The sequence below is a fragment of the Protopterus annectens genome, chromosome 1.part0 (assembly GCF_019279795.1).
Source record: "Protopterus annectens isolate FY-2018-M chromosome 1.part0, PAN1.0, whole genome shotgun sequence".
Classification (NCBI taxonomy): domain Eukaryota; kingdom Metazoa; phylum Chordata; order Ceratodontiformes; family Protopteridae; genus Protopterus; species Protopterus annectens.
Window position 1 is genome coordinate 712,912,339 of NC_056725.1, and position 19,181 is coordinate 712,931,519.

General features: G+C 47.8%; 1 protein-coding gene across 2 annotated transcripts in view; it reads right to left on the reverse strand.

Annotated features, from left to right (window-relative positions):
- The window catches only part of SYMPK (symplekin scaffold protein), a 2,606,756-nt gene that overhangs the window by 2,001,267 nt on the left and 586,308 nt on the right, over window positions 1–19,181 (reverse strand). For both annotated transcript variants that reach the window (XM_044062505.1, XM_044062497.1), the window contains exon 9: window positions 4,538–4,777. In XM_044062505.1, coding sequence (XP_043918440.1) covers window positions 4,538–4,777 — 240 coding nt within the window. The remainder of the gene's footprint in view (window positions 1–4,537; window positions 4,778–19,181) is intronic.

Consider the following 19,181-nt stretch of genomic DNA (forward strand, 5'->3'; position numbering starts at 1 on the left):
CTTGTTTATGAGAAAGGAAACTTGTAGACAAATGGTTGACACCCTGTCTAGAGGCAGTTTTGCTATCATGCGTCTTGTATCTAAGTCTGCCCCTATAAAGGTCTCTAGACTGACAAGGTGACAAGGCAGACTTTTCATAATTTATTATGATACCTAACTGGGAACAAGTTTGGATTGTGTAGTCCCGTGCCTTGATAAGTTGAGGCTCGGTGGTAGCACTGAGGAGCCAGTCATCTAGATATGGAAACACCTGGAATCTTAGACACCTCAGGTGAGCCGTGATCGCTGCCATACACTTGGTGAACACCCTGGGGAATGTGGTGAGACCAAAGGGTAGGGCCCTGAACTGTTAATGACTGGCTCCCAGCCAGAAGCGTAGGAATCTCCTGGATTGCCTGTCCATTCTTATATGGTAGCACACGTCCTGTAGATCTATGGAGCACATTCAATTGTCCTGACCCAAGAAGGGAAGAATGGACTGTAGTGTCACCATCCAGAACTTTGTCTTTTTTACTGATCGGTTTAGCTTGCTGAGATCCAAGATTAGTCTCCAGTCCCCTGTCTTCTTTGGAACTAAAAAGAACCTCAAGTAAGTTCCGGATCCGATTTGATCTGTGGGGACTTCCTGGATGGCTCTTTTTTCCAGCAATCTTTGAACCTCTAGGACTGCATGATCCCAAAGACTGGGTGGAACATCTGGGATAGAATGTTTGTCTTTTGAGGGGGGCTAAGAAAAAGGAATTTTGTAACCCCCTGGATATTATCGACAGTACCCATGTTTCCCTCATGATAGACTGCCAGGCTGCTGGGTACAGTGATAGTCAGCCCCCGACTGCCTCCAGAGGTGGACAGCCGGGCCTCCCTTCAGGAGTGCTGGAAGGGCCTAGCAGAAAAAGCATATCGCTTTGCTGTTGCAGACCCCCTCTGCCACGAGGGTGGTGTCTTCCATTATTGTTTCGCCCCTCTGCCCCTGGGGGAAAAAAAATCACCACGTGTCAGGCAAAGATCCGTGGAATTTTCGGAACCACATTTTCCCACTCTTCTGACCCTTGGGATAGGGTCTAGATGGAGTGGAAAAATGGACCCCTATGACAGAGAGAGTCTTGACATCCTGTTCACACCTGGTGGGAGTCTCTTTTACCTGAGGCCCAAACAAGGACGAGCCGTCAAAAGGGGTGTTGGTAAACGAAGACTTAAAGGGTTCCGCAAATTGACAAAGGAGCATCCAGGAGTGTCTACATAAGGCTACTCCGGTACCTGCTGCCCTACTCGCTCCATCTGCCACATAAGAAATGAGCCTCAAGGAGGAGTTTACCATGGAGGTCAAGGTCACAAGCTGGGAAGCTGCCTGTTCGCAACTCCCTCAGCTGTAGGATCTTGCAGGGTATATCCCTGCTCCTTCAGGAGATCCCTCTGAAGTAGTGTGAAATGTGACAAGTAATTAAGCGATCTGAGAGTAAAAGTCGCTGAAGAAAAATCACGCTTCCCATACCTGTCCATCGTACGAGACTCTGTTCGGCGGATGGACAGATGAAGTTTCCGCAAGTTCCTTCTTGGAGGCTGCTGCCACCACCATGGCATCAACAGGCACTCCCTTGGAGAGGAAAGACTTATCTTCAGCAGCTGTAATAAATTTGTTAGGTCTCCTCAGAACAGGTTCCATGGTCTCTGGAGTGTGCCACACCTTTCGACTAACTACTGACAAAATGGGTCAAAAGGCGGAGACACCCAAGAGGTGGAGGGTCGGGAACCAAATGCGTCCAGGTATATGGACTCGTCCTCAGAAGTGGCTAGGGACTTCCAGCCACCCCTCTATGGATTTCCAAGATGTCTGAAAAAGAGACATCCTCAGAGGGGGACCGTGGGGACCCTTCCGACTCATCCAAGTTCATATCCAAAGTGATAGACTTAGGGGAGTCTAGATGCTTCCTTTTCGAGGGACTTCCTCCGAATGTTCAGGGGAGGTTTCAGAAGAAGTGGGGTCACCCAGTAGGGCGTCCTGGTGCACAGGTTCCCTATGCTTGGCAGGAGAAGGGACAAAGGCCAGCACAGGCACCAAGGGAGAAGGAGCCAATGGAGCAGAGGGTGGAGCAGTCTCAGGCGACAGCACGCTCATCACTTCGAAAGTGCCACAGTCCCAAGTTGAAGGAGCCTCCAGCTCCGAAGAGCCCGGAGATCTTCTTCGAACCGGAAGCGAAGGTTCCGAGGCCGATGTAGGAGCCGAGGTCACCTGCGCGGAAGCTCCAAGAGGGAGAGCAGGATCGGACAAGGGTCCGATGCCACTTCCCCCCTCAAAGCTGGCAAGAGAGCTTAGGCGCCCAGAACCCTCGACAGACAGAGACATTGAGGAGATCAGAGTGGTAGTCGGAACCGATAAGGGAGAAGAAACCGAAGCCGACGTCTCCACCACCACAACTTCCATGCACTCCGGCTCCGAGCTCAAGAGAGTCTGAGGAGGAATCGATGGAGTAGCTGGGAGGGCCGAAGGAGCCAAATCCTTATGGGCTGGACTTGAGAGTAATTTAGCAAGTGCCTGTGACTTGAGGAGCCTGTTGACCACTCTCTCCACGTCGTGATCCGAAAGTCTGGAGGACCGAGAGAAGTGTGAAGAGGACTGGTGACTGCCCGCTCCAGGTTGCAGCAGAGGAGATTGTGCAGCGGAGCGTACCTGCTCCAAAGAGGGAGATCTTGATCTCTTATGGATCTGGACCAGCTCCGAGGACACAGATGGAGCAGCCGAAGACTTAGCTTTGTTGGAGTCAATGCTGGGGGCTGACAGAGCCGAAGGCTTCTCAGTAAGTTTTGTCTGTTCCAACCTTGGAACCGATGGCTTGGAGTGTTTCTCAAACACTCTGGCTGGCTGAGAACCCTGAGACAAGGCATCTTGAGGGTTTCTTCAGGAGGCCACGTAAGATAAGCTTATTTTTTCTTTCCTGCAGGACTCTGGAACTGAAAGCATGGCAGATGGAGCAAGAGTCCTGCAGACGAACAGCCCCTAAACAATAAACGCAACTCGTGTGCCCATCCGTAAGGGACATTTTCTGGCAACACAAGTCACATTTTTTAAACCCGGAGGGTTTAGGCTCTTTAGACATAACTAGCAGTAGTCAGGGAAAAAGGCTTCCACAGAGAAAAAACTATCACTCTCAGCCTACAACAAGCAGAAGTAAACAGGCTGATAACCACAAAGTAAAAAACTTTTTAAACTATCTTTTTTTTTTTTTTAAAGAAAGGAAGGAAGGAAAGGAAAAGGGGAGAGCCTCTAACTAAAATGGCAATCCCAGAGAAAGGGTGAAGAAAGGGAAGAACCCTCTAACTTAAACGGGCTCTAAGGGGAAAGCAGGTCTGAAAGAGAAAACGATGGCCAAAAACACCACAAAGAGCAGAGAAAGGGGTCGTTAGACTAATGAAGAAAACTACACACTGTAATGAGTCAATATAACCAGTCAATTACCAAAAAAGTTGCAAGTAACTATATATAATACACAAAATACTTACCCTGAGCCAGTATGGAGCAATCTCGACGCTGCAAGCGGCAAACGAGATCTGGGTAGCTGTCGCTACGCATGTTGGGAGAAGGGGTAGCCACCAGCCAGTAAAAGTTCTCGAGCTTTAGTAAATTGGCCGAGCTGGAGCTGAGGATCAGCTCCGAACCCAACCAGCAAGAATGAAGGCGAGATGGGACAACATAACATCTATCATTAGGAATTAATTCACACAACAGGGTGTGCCCAACTGTAGCCTGCTTGGCATTGGCTTAAGGTGTCACAGAGATGCTGAGATCCAGATTTCTGTCTTAAAACTTGGTTCTTTAGTCTGGCTGTTGATCAAGGTGTCTTTTGTGGAAAACGTGCATCCCACCATGCCGATGTCAAGGCCTCCAGTTTAGTCTCACATCCTAAAGATGTGCAATGTAGGTGAATTAGTGAACCTCCAATTTGTATGCATTCATGCTGTGTAAGTGCGAGTGAGAGAGCAACAGTGAGCACGAGAGGGGGAGAGAAAGCATGAGAGGGCAAGAGAGCGAGAGATAGAGCAACAGCTCGCAAGAGAGAGAGTGAGTCCGCGATAGTGCATATGCTCATGTGAGACAGAGTACAACAGCTTGTGCACGTGTGACAGAGGTCACTCACGAGAGTAACAGCATGTGTGTAAGAGCATGCAAGACAGAGCGAGCATGTGCGACAGCATGTGTGTGAGGGAGTAAGCAACAGCACGTGTGAGAGAGAGAGCAGGTGCATCTGTTAGAGACAGCACGTGTGTGTGTGTGTGTGTGTGTGTGTGTGTGTGTGTGTGTGAGAGAGTTTCTATGCCTAATGCTGCTGAGTGAGAAGTGGGATAGGCTCTAGCTCCCCCTGTGAAAAAGTACTGAATTAAGACGGCAATCAGATGGCTAAATAATCATTCCATAATCTCTTAAATGTTACCAGTTAAAAGAACATCAAAACTGCACATCTGGTTAATCTACTAAAGCAGTACATATGGACCTAGTGCCCTACTCCATTAATCCTTTCAAATTAAATTTGAGATTTCATACCAATTTTCAACATTTTGGTCCCTTTGTCACTCTCCTCACGCTGGCGTTTTCGCATATCCCTCAAACTGGGCATGTTCCTTAAAATTTCTTGCTGCTGGGTTCCAAGGTCCAATAGCAGTGTAGTAATCTGTGCATGAAATTCTAAGGATGATGGATGCTTCAGCACACTCAGAAGATGTAGTTTTAAGTTCTTCCTTACACTACTTACTTGGGACTTTGCCAAAGTAGGGGGAAGGTTAGCTAAGACAAAATAAAACAGATAAAAAGGTATCAAAAATGTTCCACATACAAAAAGACAAGTTATCTAAAAGATGGACATTTTTGAAACATGAACATGTATACAGATGTGTGCATGTATATATCTGTATGTTAATCTACACCTGTCTTAACTGCATTCAACATTCTACTTTCCTTCAACTCAACCTTCCCCTTACCCTTTTTCTTCCTGTCCCATACAGGGAGGCACTCAAGAAGGTATGTCCTCAACGCCACTCATTCTGGTAATCCTTTCAAATGATCTACAACTCTCACCGTGAAAAAAAAAATAATTCTGATGCTCTGAGAAGTAGTTAGTCCCTAAAACATGCTGCTTGTGTCCCTTACTGCTCTCTCTGTTCAGATGACCCTTTCATATCTTCCTGACATCATCTTGACAACTGACATAATGCCCCTCTCCCATTTTCTCTAGCCTCCTGACATATCTACTCCCCTCCATTCAGCAAATCTTTCTCATAGCTCTTCTCTGCAATCTTTCTAGAAGTCTGATATTCCTTTCCTTATACAGCCTCCAGAAATAAATATAGTACTTGTGGTCTTACTCGTGTCCTGTGCAGTGGAAGAGTTACCACTACTTTTGGAATATATTCCCCTGAGGATATACTCCACCATTTGGTTTACTGCTACTACTGTGTTCTCACTTTGTTTTCAAAACACACACACAAATTTTACTATAAATCGATCCCCAGTGATAACCAACATTTCTGTCCTAACCCTATTAAGTCAGTAACCTGAACAAATACCACAGCACCCACATTCAACTAAACGGCATTTCATTCAGGGAGATCTCGGCACACACAAAATTCAACCTAACTACACATCAAGAAGTAACCTATTTCCATTACTTGCCTATGATATTCATAGCTGAAAGGGGTCCATGTGGACCAAGTCCAGCCACATGGACAGACATACACAAGTTTCTCAGTACGCTTACATTATTACACTATAAGCACAGCTAATTTACTAGCTTTTTTGGTATACTGATTTGGAATTACAGCTGTGTTTTTTATAGTGAGATCAAACTCTGGCAAGAATAAAAATGAAATTGTTTATACCCAAGTAAGTAGAACACTAGCATGAAAGACACAGCAGCACTCGTACCATAGCTCTTTGACAGAGGCACCTGCAACAGCTAATTAAGTAACAGATGGAGATACAGGAAGCACATCTCAGCAGTCTCCTAGTATGTTATCACCACTGCTCTGTTGGCAGCATTATAGAAGAGACGCATGGAAAGGTTTATAATGTTCAACATCATGCTATATGCAGTCTCTAACTGCTTCCTAGATTCTGACATGGGCAGCTTTCTCAGATAGTCTAAACCTTCTACCTAAAAATCTCTTAGGAAGGGGCTCATGTGTGACATAATTCAATGACCAGAGGGCAAAAGTGCCTCAGGTATGGGCCTGCTTCTCATTTTACCCATCACCCTCATTGGGCAAATGGACAGTAGCTGTATTATGAGACCGGTCTTCATGGTGGCTGTTGCTACAATCAAAGAATCCATTAGAAGTACCTTGTACCACTTCTGTCTATCCTTAGGTGGGCACAAAACCTGTCTGTCTTTCTAGGAATCGCTTTAGAAGAGTCAGGTTCTTGCCATGCCCTCCTGGCAGTCTAATCTGTCAGTCAATTAGAAGGAGGGACCATTTAGGAGGTATAGGGGTTCAGGTCATTAAGCCTCACACACCACCACCTAATACTGAGAGTGTCATCAACTCCAAGATCTCAACAAAGGTGGTGTCTTCTGGAGGGGACCTGGGAGTAACCCTCTCAATCATCCAAATCGGTGTTGGAGGTGAAAGACTCGGTTGAGACACTGGGCCACCACAACTGCATGTCTTCTCGCTACAAACACTGGGAAAGAGTCCAACTTTCAGAAAGACTCAGAGTAAACATGCACAGGTCATTCAAGGCCATCTGCACAGCTCTAACCTTGGAATATGAGCGAGATGAGATGCAGACTACTGGGTGCCTAGGGATGACGCTTGCACCTATAGAGGCTATGAAAAGGCTGCTGAGGAAGAAGAGTTCATGCTCTTCATAATCTCAAATGTTGACCCTCAATTCACCAATGCAGGAGAAGTTTTACCAGGTACAGAGTCCACCCCACTAAAATAAACATAAGTGACACTGAGGAAGGGATCACAAACAAAGACTCAGAGGGTTTTGAGGAGATTAGTGCTGATGGGATGGTGTTTTCATAATATCTTTTCTGTACTGCCTTTGTCCATCACTAGAGATTGCAAACATGCCAGGGTAAGTCACCTCAACATTACATTAAACATACAATTATATTGTAATGCAATAAGAAAATGTTCTGCTAGAAGTAGGATACACTCAATATTACAAGACTATGTAGCCACTAGACTACCAAACTACTAAACTGAATTTTGAATTGCTTGTTAAAAAAAAAAAAAAAGTAATAAGGGAGTCATTAGACCTAATGCCCAACAATGTGAAAAAGTGAAGGCTAACAAGAAATTAAATAATTCAAGAGACAAAGAAGGAAACTCCAATAACAAGGTCCATGGTACCAAAGGAGCTATGGGAGATGTTGAATGACACAAGTTGTAAAAAGGTTACAGCAAGGCTTCTCACAGTGCTCTAAGTGGCTATGTGTTATTGTTGGATTGAGGGACCACTAGAGGCATAAGAACTCGGTGATTGACTTTATCCACTAAAGAGCTGGCTTCCTCAGGAATGTGGTCTGGACTGAGAAAACAACATGTCCCACTTCAAGTCACTCTTCTCCAGGTGTAAGGGGAACAGTGAGTTTACTTCATTTCTTCATATATCATACTGCTACCACGTTGACTGTCCATGGCAAGAGAACCACAAGACAGATTTGTAAGGTCAGAGAAATCACTCTCATCTACAGCATCTTTACGTGCAAACTGGCCTCAACAAACCTTGAACTGTCCTACCCCTAACAACAACCCCTCCAACCCTGGCGACATCCAAGGAGACTGCCATGAAGGGAAAATTTATTTATTTATTTATTTTCCAGTTTGATGGCCAGGGATGTCTACTGGGCTCAGGGAGCCCATTTTCAGTGGAGGCCCGGGGAGAAAAGAGTACAGTTGTGTACACTTACCATAAATGTAGATGTTCGAGTGTATTCACTGTTGCAGCCATTGCATTTGGGTTATCTGCTTGCAGGTAGCCCTCAGTCGGCCTGATTAACAAAGTCTTGGGTCCTGCATCAGTTGCTGTCTCTTCTTCTGCGACGTCAGGTCGTCAAGGGTATAAAACATGCAGCCGACGTCATTACATGAGTTTTTCTTGCCCCAGATGTCTGGTGCCCCCCTAATGGGAAGCAATTAAATCTATAAATATACAAGGTTATACCTCAAACAAAAAAGCAAATACACCAAAAAGCTTTTAAGCATTGAAAAGGAGAGAAAAGGTATAGCCAAAATAAGTTAGGGGCCTGGAGGGAGGGTAACCAGGACTGCAACAGTGAACACACTCGAACATCTACATTTATGGCAAGTGTACACAACTCTACTATGTTCTTCTTGTTTCACTGTTGCAGTGATTACATTTGGGTAGATTCCCAAAGCTAAGGCTGGGAGGAGGAATTTAGACAGCATTAGGACCAGCTATAAGGCCCTGCAAAACTGCAGGGATAAAGCCAGCTCTGGCTTTAGAGAAAATTGGCAAATGGTAATGCTTGGTGAAAGTATGTACAGAACTCCAGGTAGCAGCTTCTAGGATGTCCCTGGTAGGTATATCTCTGAGAAAGGCTGTAGAGGTAGATGCAGCCATGGTTGAGTGGGATCTGATCCTCTGTGGGATAGGTTTTCCATGGTGCTTATAGCAGAAGTGAATACAATAGCTTATCCATTTGGAGACAGTTCGCTTTGAAATAGCCTTCCCCTCTGTCCCTGCAGCAAATGCCACCAGCAGTTAAGACTTCCTTTGAGGTTTAGACCTGTCCAAGTAGAATCTAAGCTGTCTGTGCACATCTAAGGAGTGCAGTATCCGTTTCCCTTTCTTCTTTGGATTAGGAAAGAAGGTAGGCAAATGAATGGACTGATTAAAGGCCACACTGTATGCCACCTTTGGCATGAAAGAGGGATTGGTCCTGAGGGACACCCCCTGTCCGCATGAAAGATGATGAAAGGCTCCACTGCCATAAGGGCCTGTAATTCAGATACCCTTCTTGCTGAAGTGATGGCTAAAAGGGAAGCTGTTTTCCAAGAAAGGAATTTTAAATCTGTAGTAGCAGCTGGCTCGAAAGGAGGAAAGTACAGTTTTGTACCTACCATAAATGTAGATGTCCGACAGGTATGCATCTGCAGTCATAACATATGGGTTTGTCCTGCCTCAGGCAGCCCTTCGGTCGGCCGGATTCCAAAGTCTGGGTCTGGCCTCGGCTGATGTCGCACCTTCCCCGGCGTCAGAGCGTCTGGAGTATAAAAGCATCAGCCAACGCCATTTTCCTCAGTTTTTCTTGCCCCAGATGCCAAGTGCCCTCTAGGAAGGCTAAATTTGGAGAAATGCAGTAGAATTCCAAACATTTGCAAAATTATAGATATATATATATATATATATATATATATACACACACACACAAGTATATACAAACAAATACACCATAATAGATTCCCCCAGCTAGCTAAAAGAGGGGTAAACACCCTAGGAATACCACAGAGGCGTAGGAGGAGGTAAACCTGACTGCAGATGCATACCTATCGGACATCTACATTTATGGTAGGTACAAAACTGTACTATGTCCTTCAAGGATGCATCTGCAGTCATAACATATGGGTAGAATACCATAGCTAATATGGGGGAGGAGGCACTAAGAAAAGGATGGTGTAGTTAAGATCCCCTGCAGGACTGCAGTGGCAAAGCCTGCTCTGGATCTGGAGTATAAAGGTAGATTGTAATGTTTGGTAAATGTATGCACGGAGCTCCAAGTAGCAGCTTCTAAAATGTCCTTGGTAGCCACCCCTCGTAGGAAGGCTGTAGTGGTGGCCGTGGCCCTTGTGGAATGAGGCCTGATGTTTGCAGGAACTGACTTTCCATGAAAGAAGTAACAAAATCGAATGCAATTTCCTATCCATTTTGAAATTGTTTGGAAATTGCTTTTCCTTGCACCCCAGCAGCATATGCTACCAATAGTTGGCCAGTTTTTCTGCTACTTTTAGTCCTGTCCAAGTAGTAGCGTAGTTGTCTGTGTATATCCATGGTGTGCAGAAGTTTTTCCCCTCTACTCTGTGGATTTGGGAAGAAAAAAGGCAAGTGAATAGCTTGGTTCAAGGATACCCTAGATACCACCTTTGGCATAAAAGTAGGATTAGTTCTTAGTGTAACTCTGTCCTGATGGAAGATAAGAAATGGCTGTACTGCCATTAATGCTTGTAACTCCGATACTCTTCTTGCTGAAGTTATTGCCAGAAGGAATGCAGTTTTCCAAGACAGAAACTGGAGATCCGCTGATGCTGCTGCTTCAAAAGGAGGAAGTGTTAGTTTCTCCAAGACAAAGTTGAGATCCCAAGCAGGTAAAGGGGGTTTTCTTGGGGGTTTGATATTTTTGATCCCTCTCAGAAATTGCTTGAGTAGAGGGTGTGAGAAGATAGGTGGATCCAAATTGTATTCCGCTGAAATTGCTGAGGCATGAATCTTAATGGAAGAATGGAAAGGCCATTGTGGAACAGTTCTGCTAAGTATTCCAGAATATGTGCCATGTCTGCCACTGCCACATCTAAGCCTTTTGATGTGTTCCAGATGAAAAATCTTTTCCATTTTGCTGAGTATGTCTTCCTTGTGGAAGGCCGGCGAGCTTCCATGATAATGTCCTTCACTGTCTGTGATAAAACATTTTGTTTTGGTTTTAAGGGATTTTCCAGGCAGTTAGCTGCAATGTTTTTAAGTTGGGATGCATGATCATGAAATTGTTCTGCGTCAGAAGAAGGGGCCATAGGGGGAGAGGCCATGGTTTTGCCTGTGACATGCTCCTCAATAGTGGGTACCAGTGTTGCCTTGGCCAGTCTGGAGCTATCAGAATCACTCTTGGCTGTTCCTCCCTGATCTTCAGTAGAACCTTGTACATTAAAGGGAGAGGTGGGAAGGCATATACTTTTAGAGCTTTCCAGCTGAATGAGAGTCCACCCTCCATGCTTGTGGGTGGTATGTCCTTGAGCAGAATGTCTTCAGTTGATGGCTGAGGGGGGATGCGAATAGATCTATCTCCGGCGTTCCCCATGCCTTTGTTATGAGTTGGAAGATGTCTGGGTGCAGCATCCACTCATGTGCATCCATGGTAGTTCTGCTTAAGCTGTCTGCCAGTGTATTTTCCTTTCCTGGCACGAACTGGGACTGCAGTTGGATATTGAGTTTCATGCATAGCTCCCATAGATTCATAGCCAGCCGGCATAGAGGGTAGGAGTGTGTACCTCCCTGCTTGTTTATGTACCACATGACCGTGGTGTTGTCTGTCCTTATTAACAGGTGGCCTTGATGGAGGAAGGGTTTGAAAGCCTCGATTGCATGCATCACTGCCAGCATTTCCTTTTGGTTTATGTGCATGTGTAGCTGTCTTTGAGACCATAGGCCTTGGATACATTTGTCCTCCATGTGTGCTCCCCATCCTCGGTCTGAAGCGTCCGTGGTGATGGTTTGTTTTGTTTTTGGTTTGTTGAAAGGCAATCCTCTGTTGAACTGGCAGGCCTGAGCCCACCACAGGAATTCCTTTTGAAGGCAAGGAATGATTGGTATCAAAGTTTCCAAACTGTGACTGTGTTGAGACCATACACTCCTTAGATACCATTGTAATTTTCTCATATGCAGCCTGGCCTGTGGTATCAGTATTATGCAGGATGCCATATAACCCAGGGCCTGCAGGATTTTCCTTGCAGTAAGCTGAGCTTGTCTTGTCAGATTCATAAAGTAATCTGGAAGTTATTTTTGTTTTTCTTCTGTGAGAAAGGCCATTTGGGTGGTTGTGTCTAGATCCGCACCCAGAAAGGTTATCCTTTGGGATGGAACAAGTCTTGATTTTTGGATGTTGACTGTGTATCCCAATGCCTGTAGTAGGCGGATGGCATAGGCCAAGTCTTTTATCAAATTTACCTTGTTGTCCGCTTGTATAAGGCAGTCGTCCAGATAAGGGTAGATTTGAATCCCCTGAAGTCTGCAGTGTGCAATTACTGATGCCAGGCATTTCGTGAATACTCTGGGCGCAGTAGATAAGCCAAAGGGCAATGCTGAGAATTGTTAATGCTCTGATCCTGCAAGAAATCTGAGGTGTCTTCTGCAGTTTGGTCGAATAGGGACGTGCAGGTATGCCTCCTTGAGATCTAGAGTCACCAGCCAAGACTCCTTGCCCAACATGGGAAGAAGTTGCTGTAGGGTCAGCATCTTGAATTTTGGCACAATGAGGAAAGTATTCAGTGCGGACAGGTAGAGAATAGGCCTCCATTGATTTTCTTTTCTTGGTACAAGGAATAGTCTGGAGTAAAATCCTTGGCCTTGTTCTGAAAGTGGTACTTTTTCTATGGCTTTCATTTGAAGCAAGTTGTTGATCTGCTTTAAAGCCTCTGCCCTCTGATTTGGTGGTAGGTTTGGCATTCCGGTTCTTTTTGGCAAAGTGTGGAAGTGGAACCTGTATCCTTTGTCTATTATTTGCAGTGTCCATGTGTCCCTTGTAATATAATGCCAATTTTTTGAGAATAAAGCAAGCTTTCCGCCCAAGGGTGCTTCCAGTTGAGCCCTGGTGGGTGGAATCAGAGTAAAGTCATTGAGCCTGTCCTGGTGTAGTAGTTGTTGTTGCTGCTGTTGCACTACCTCTCTGGTTGGCAGGTTGCCACTGACGGCCTCTGTAAGAGCCCATAGATTGGCCTCTGCCTCTGGGGCTTCTGTTCCTGCCTCTCTGGGCTCTGTCCGAGTCTGGAAAGGACCAATTCTTAGTAGGCCAGTTTCTGCTAAATCTCGGTGGTTGTACTTGTAGGAAATCCTTAACTGTTTGCACAGATTTTGCCTTTTCTTCATACTTTTTTAAGACCTCCCGAGCAGAGGAGCCAAATAAATTTTGTTTCTCCATTGGAGCATCCAGGAGTTTAGCTTTAACATGGTCTGGCAAAGATTGTTCCTTCAGCCAGGCATGCCTACGAATAACTGCCCCAGTTATAGCTGACCTAAATGAAGCCTCCAATGCATCATAACCACACTTTAAGAAATGATTACTAACCTGCTGTGAGTTGTGTACCAAATCCTGAAGAGATTTACGGTCAAGGGGCTCAGGAGAAGAAAGCTTCTTGTTCAGTTCATCTAACAAATACTCTTGGTCCTGTATCATATGAAATTGACAATTTAGTGCCCTGACGGAAAGAGTTGCAGAAGTATATACCTTCTTTCCCCATCTCTCTAAAGCTCTAGACTCTCTTTCAGAAGGTAGAGGATTTTTGGCAGTGGCAGCCGCAACCCCTTTAGGGCCCAGAGTAATAGTTTCTGGGTCTGCAGAATGGGCTTTATACAGAGGGAAATGAGAATCCGGGACCCTGTAGTATCTATCAGGTTTGGCAGGGGCCGGGGGAAGAGTATCAGGGGCTGTGCTGACATCATTGTACACATCATCAATTACATTCAAAACAGGAGGTATAGCTAAAGGCCTATGCTGAGGCAAATGTAAAAAGGTCCTTAATCTTTTTCTAGAATCAGAGAATTCCTGACCTTGCCATTGAAAATGATCTCTCATTGAGTGTAAAGTCTCACCAAAGGAAAACTCTTCAGGAGGGGAGGCCGAAGGGATAGATTCTTCAGCATCAGAATCCTCATAGGGCGAATAAGCCTCCTCCTGGTGGTCTGACAACTCAGAACCATCCGTGGACTCATCTGAAGAGTGTGGGTCAGAAGGCTCAGTCCTGGGCCTTTTGTCTGGTGGAGGGTGAGAGGCCCTGTCCGGGTGAGGTTGTGAACCTCTAATTAAAGAAATAAGGTCCTCTGCAAGGCTGAGGATCTGAGTACTAGAGGAAGGCCTCTGGGAGGTAGTCTTGGGAGGCAAAGCCTTAGAAAGTTTAGCAGCTTTAGTCCTGGAGAAGGCCTTAATGGACATGGAAGCAGGGGGCCTAGCTGCCCCACGTGCAGGAGTAGATATGTCCAAAGGAATGGTGTCACCGGGAGGCCAAGCATGCACCAGCGCATCTCTCGGGAATTCCCCTGGTGGGGGAAGCAGAGCGAAGAAATTGTCGCATTTGGCGTTTGAGTGAGAGGCAAAAAGATCGCAACAGGGTTACCCCCAAATGGCAAAAATCTTCTTCACTACCTGAGGATTGAGAGACCACTCGTGAGGGGAAAGAATGGTGCGACTGAGTTTGTCCGCAAGGGTGTTGGATTTTCCCGGAATGTGCGTTGCTACAAGAAAGCGTTTGGTGGAAATTGCCCATTCCCAGACTCTCATGGCCTCTCGACAAAGGGGATAGGACCTGGTTCCTCCTGTTTGTTGATGTACCAGACTACCGACATGTTGTCTGTCTGAATCGCAATAGTCCCTGAAGGAAGAAGGTTGTGAAGTGCTTGCAACGCTAGGAGCACAGCCCTCATTTCCAGGACATTTATATGCAACGAAGTCTCTGTGGAGTTCCACGTGCCTTGGACAATCTTCCCCGCAGAATGCCCCCCCCACCCGAGGCAAGAAGCGTCCGTGGTCACTGTGGCTCGGGGAAATGCTGCACAAAAAGGTCTCCCTGTCAGAGGCTCCGGAGACCGAAGCCACTAAAGAAGGGAATCCTTGCATGCTTTGCTGACCGCTATCGGACTGTTGAGAGAGGAACAGAGAGGGGACCACTGAACCTGAAGGGTCCATTGAAGAACCCGCATGCGTAAGCGCGCATGAATAAGAAGCGGGATAGCTGCCGCCATCGAACCTAGGGCCCTCAGGACCGAAGCTGCTGTCGGAAATGGTTGCAGGACCGCTGCGACATGACACTTCAGGTTGGAAATTCTGTCTGGGGTGAGGAAGGCTCGCATTGACCTGGTGTTTAGCCTTCCTCCTATGAAATCTATAATTTGTGTGGGGTGCAGTAAAGATTTCTCCCAGTTGAGAGTGATGCCCAGCCTTGGGGCTATACGAAGGAAGTAGTCCCTGGCTGAGCACAGAAGATGCCTTGATGATGCCGTCAGGAGCCAGTCGTCCAGGTACGGAAAGACCTGTAATCCCTGGAGCCTCAGGTGGGCCGCTACAACCGCTAGTACCTTGGTGAACACCCTGGGGTCTGAGGTGAGACCAAAGGGGAGGACCCTGAACTGATAATGACTGGCTCCCAGCCGGAAGCGAAGAAACCTCCTGGACCGTCTGTCCATGCGAATGTGGTAGTACAGCGTCCTTGAGGTCGATGGAGCACATCCAGTCGTTCTCCCTCAAGAGGGGAGTATAGATTGAAGGGTGACCATCCGAACTTTGCTTGGTTACTGACAGGTTCAGCAGGGAAAGATCTAAGATCGGTCTTAAGTCCCCGTTTTCTTTGGCACTAAAAGAACCTGGAGTAAAACCCTGACCCGGTTTGATCTGGGGACGACTGGATAGCTTTTTCTAGCAGCTGTCCGATTTCGATAGCTGCTGCCTCCCTTTGGTCGGGTGGTACATCTGGGAGGCTGCGAGATCTGGGAACTTTGTACAGGGAATTGTATAACCTCTGGATATCACGCCAAGCACCCAACGGTCTGTTGTGATGGACTCCCAAGAAGTTAGGTGCCTCGAAGCCCCGACTGCCTCCAGAGACGGACAGCCGGGCAACCCTTCAGGGCTGCTGCGTGGGCCTATCAGAGAAAGGTTCTCTGGACCCAAAGTTTCTAGGAGCCCCTGCCTCTAGGACGGCGACCTCCCTGTCCTCCTCTGCCACGGGAGGACTGGTTATCGAGCAGGTTGGGACTGCTGCGACTTCGAACCACATCTTCTTCTGTCCCTTTTGGTTCTTGAGAAGGACCTCTGGGGAGCTGAGAAGCGGACGACGGCAGACAGCGTCTTCCGTCCTTCTCGCTCTGGACCAATGTTTCGAACAGTTTTGCCAAACAAGGCAGAACCATCAAAGGGGCATTCGCGAAAGTCGCCTTGAAGGGCTCTGCGAAATCACAGTGGCGGAGCCAGGCCTGCCGCCTCATGACTAGGCCTGCTCCGCTGGCTCTAGCGGCTCCCTCGGTAGCGTGAGAAAGTAGCCGCATAGATGTGTTAGAAACTGCTCTAAGAGTGGCCATTCGGGTGGAGTATACCTGCTTGTCCTCACCCGACATGGACTCTGGGGGAGATGCAGCGTATTCTTTAATCAAATCCGCTGCATCCTGATGCCGTGTGCCATGTAGTTCAGCTCTCAAAGAGAAGGTTGCTGAACTGAAAACTCGCTTCCCAATGCGATCCATCGAGCGGGACTCCTTGCCGGAGGATGCATAGAGGACTCTCCTGGGCCAATTCCTCTTAGTGGCTGCAGCCATCATCATGGCATCTACGGGGGGGCCTTTGCTCCAGTGAGTGCGGTCCGCCGGAGGGAAAGGATACGGTCAGGACGCTTGGGTACAGGCTCAACGGTGTCCGGATCCTTCCACGCTCTGGTGGATATAAGGTCCACCAGAGGGTCGGCAGGAGGGACACCCAAGAGGTAGATGGGCCGCCTCGAATGCCTCCAAGAACACAGACTCGTCTGAGGAGGCCTTGGGGCAGACCACCCCCTGATCCTCAACATTTCCATAATGTCTCCAAATGAGACGTCTTCAGGGGTGACCTTGGGGAGCCCTCCCTTCATCCAAGTCTGTGTCTTGATAGCGGACTCGGGGAGTCCATGTGCCTCCTTTGCACTTACGCCCGAGGTACTTCTTGGGGCTGTCCGAGGAGTACTCTTCCAGCTGGATGTTCCAAGGGAACTACTTGGGACATCGAGGCGGGCTGTCCCTGGGACCGGCTGGTGGGAGCCTGGCCCAACTGCAAGGAGTGCGGGATGGAGCCGTGGCAGGGACCGGGGTTGAAGTCCTCAACAGTGCCCTTTCCACTACGTCGAAGGCCGAGGGAGCCAGCTTCTCTGAACCCCGAGCCGACCCCACTGGATCCGACGCGGATCGGAGCTGGAACCGACCGTCGGATCCGAGACGGTGTGCTCCGACCTAGACGGAGCCAAGACACCAGCTCCCTCGGATCCGAGGCTCGGTCCTCGGCTCGAGGTCGGGTCCGGGCACCCGGCACTCAAGGGATGGGACGGGTCCGAGGTGCGCCGACCTATCGGATCCGACCACCCCCCCGGATCCAACTCTGCCCGGCGCTGACAGCTCCGAACCCATGGTGTGGGTGCAGAAGGAGCCAAAGGCGAAAAAAGGGTGAAGCCCTCCCGGATTGGGGCTAGGAGCACTCCCATTTGCATTTGGGCCTGGATGAATTTCCTCATCATCCGGTCCATGTCTGCTTCACTCATGGAGAAGGTAGATCTAGTCGAGGCCACCAAGCGGACCTAGAGAGCTTGGGGACCTCGCTGAAGGCTAGCCTCCTCCTCGGGCCCAGGAGAGAACCGAGGGAGTGGAGCCGAGGAGGAGGAAACTAGAAGGCACAGGAGAGGCCCGCTTGGATGGAGGAGCTGAACTAGAGGTTTCAGCTCTCCGTTTGTGGTGCCTCTCCTGTGCCTCCTTCTTTCTCTCCCTAGAAGACTCTCTCTCCTCCAGCATCTTAGAGGGAGGTTGAGTCCCAGCCGGTGGAGGAGAGCCCACAGCAACTGCTTGCTGTGTAGAAGGGGCAGAAGCCGAAGCGGTGTCTGGAGGGAGAAGTCCCGCCAGAACCAGCTTCGACCTCCGCTCCCTCAAAGCTCAGGGGTTGAACCCTGCACAAATGGTACAACCAGATGACAGGTGTTCAACCTCCAAGCATTTAACACACCGAGTGTGGCCATCCGCCAGGGACAGCTTATGGCCACACTCGGTGCACTTAGAAAAAACTGCCTTATGGGCTTCAGACATACTCTAGCCCTAACAGGCCTAAACACACACAAACCACTCAAACTACGCAAACCCGGGAAGAAAAAATAAAAGGTAGAGGAAGGAAAGCCTAACAGACACACTTCTATTTAAAATAATCAAAAAAGGTTAAATTTTACAAAATTTTCCTGTCAGAAAACTTATCTGCACTAGGAGCTCAAGGAATCCGTCGAAACTTGAAAGCGGCAAACGAAATCTGAGGTCAGTCAGGGCTTGGCAAGGGGTTATGGGTAGAGGGAGGAGCTAGGAGCCTAAGCTTTTGAAATGCCGGCTCGGATCCGAGGTCGGATCCGATACCCACAGGTTGCAGACAAATGAAGTCTGCCTACTTCAGATCCACACTTTAAGAAATGATTACTAACCTGCTGTGAGTTGTGTACCAAATCCTGAAGGGATTTACGGTCAAGGGGCTCAGGAGAAGAAAGCTTCTTGTTCAGTTCATCTAACAAATACTCTTGGTACTGTATCATATGAAATTGACAATTTAGTGCCCTGACGGAAAGAGTTGCAGAAGTATATACCTTCTTTCCCCATCTCTCTGAAGCTCTAGACTCTCTTTCAGAAGGTAGAGGATTTTTGGCAGTGGCAGCCGCAACCCCTTTAGGGCCCAGAGTAATAGTTTCTGGGTCTGCAGAATGGGCTTTATACAGATGGAAATGAGAATCCGGGACCCTGTAGTATCTATCAGGTTTGGCAGGGGCCGGGGGAAGAGTATCAGGGGCTGTGCTGACATCATTGTACACATCATCAATTACATTCAAAACAGGAGGTATAGCTAAGGGCCTATGCTGAGGCAAATGTAAAAAGGTCCTTAATCTTTTTCTAGAATCAGAGAATTCCTGACCTTGCCATTGAAAATGATCTCTCATTGAGTGTAAAGTCTCACCAAAGGAAAACTCTTCAGGAGGGGAGGCCGAAGGGATAGATTCTTCAGCATCAGAATCCTCATAGGGCGAATAAGCCTCCTCCTGGTGGTCTGACAACTCAGAACCATCCGTGGACTCATCTGAAGAGTGTGGGTCAGAAGGCTCAGTCCTGGGCCTTTGTCTGGTGGAGGGTGAGAGGCCCTGTCCGGGTGAGGTTGTGAACCTCTAATTAAAGAAATAAGGTCCTCTGCAAGGCTGAGGATCTGAGTACTAGAGGAAGGCCTCTGGAAGGTAGTCTTGGGAGGCAAAGCCTTAGAAAGTTTAGCAGCTTTAGTCCTGGAGAAGGCCTTAATGGACATGGAAGCAGGGGGCCTAGCTGCCCCACGTGCAGGAGTAGATATGTCCAAAGGAATGGTGTCGGACATATCCTGGACACTGGTTTCGGTAGGTAGCTCGATAGCCGACTCAGCCGGGGCCTCCCGGGCCGCGGTGGTCGGTTGAGTGGATTCGGATAAAGGAATCTCAGAGGACTCTGTTTCGGCCGA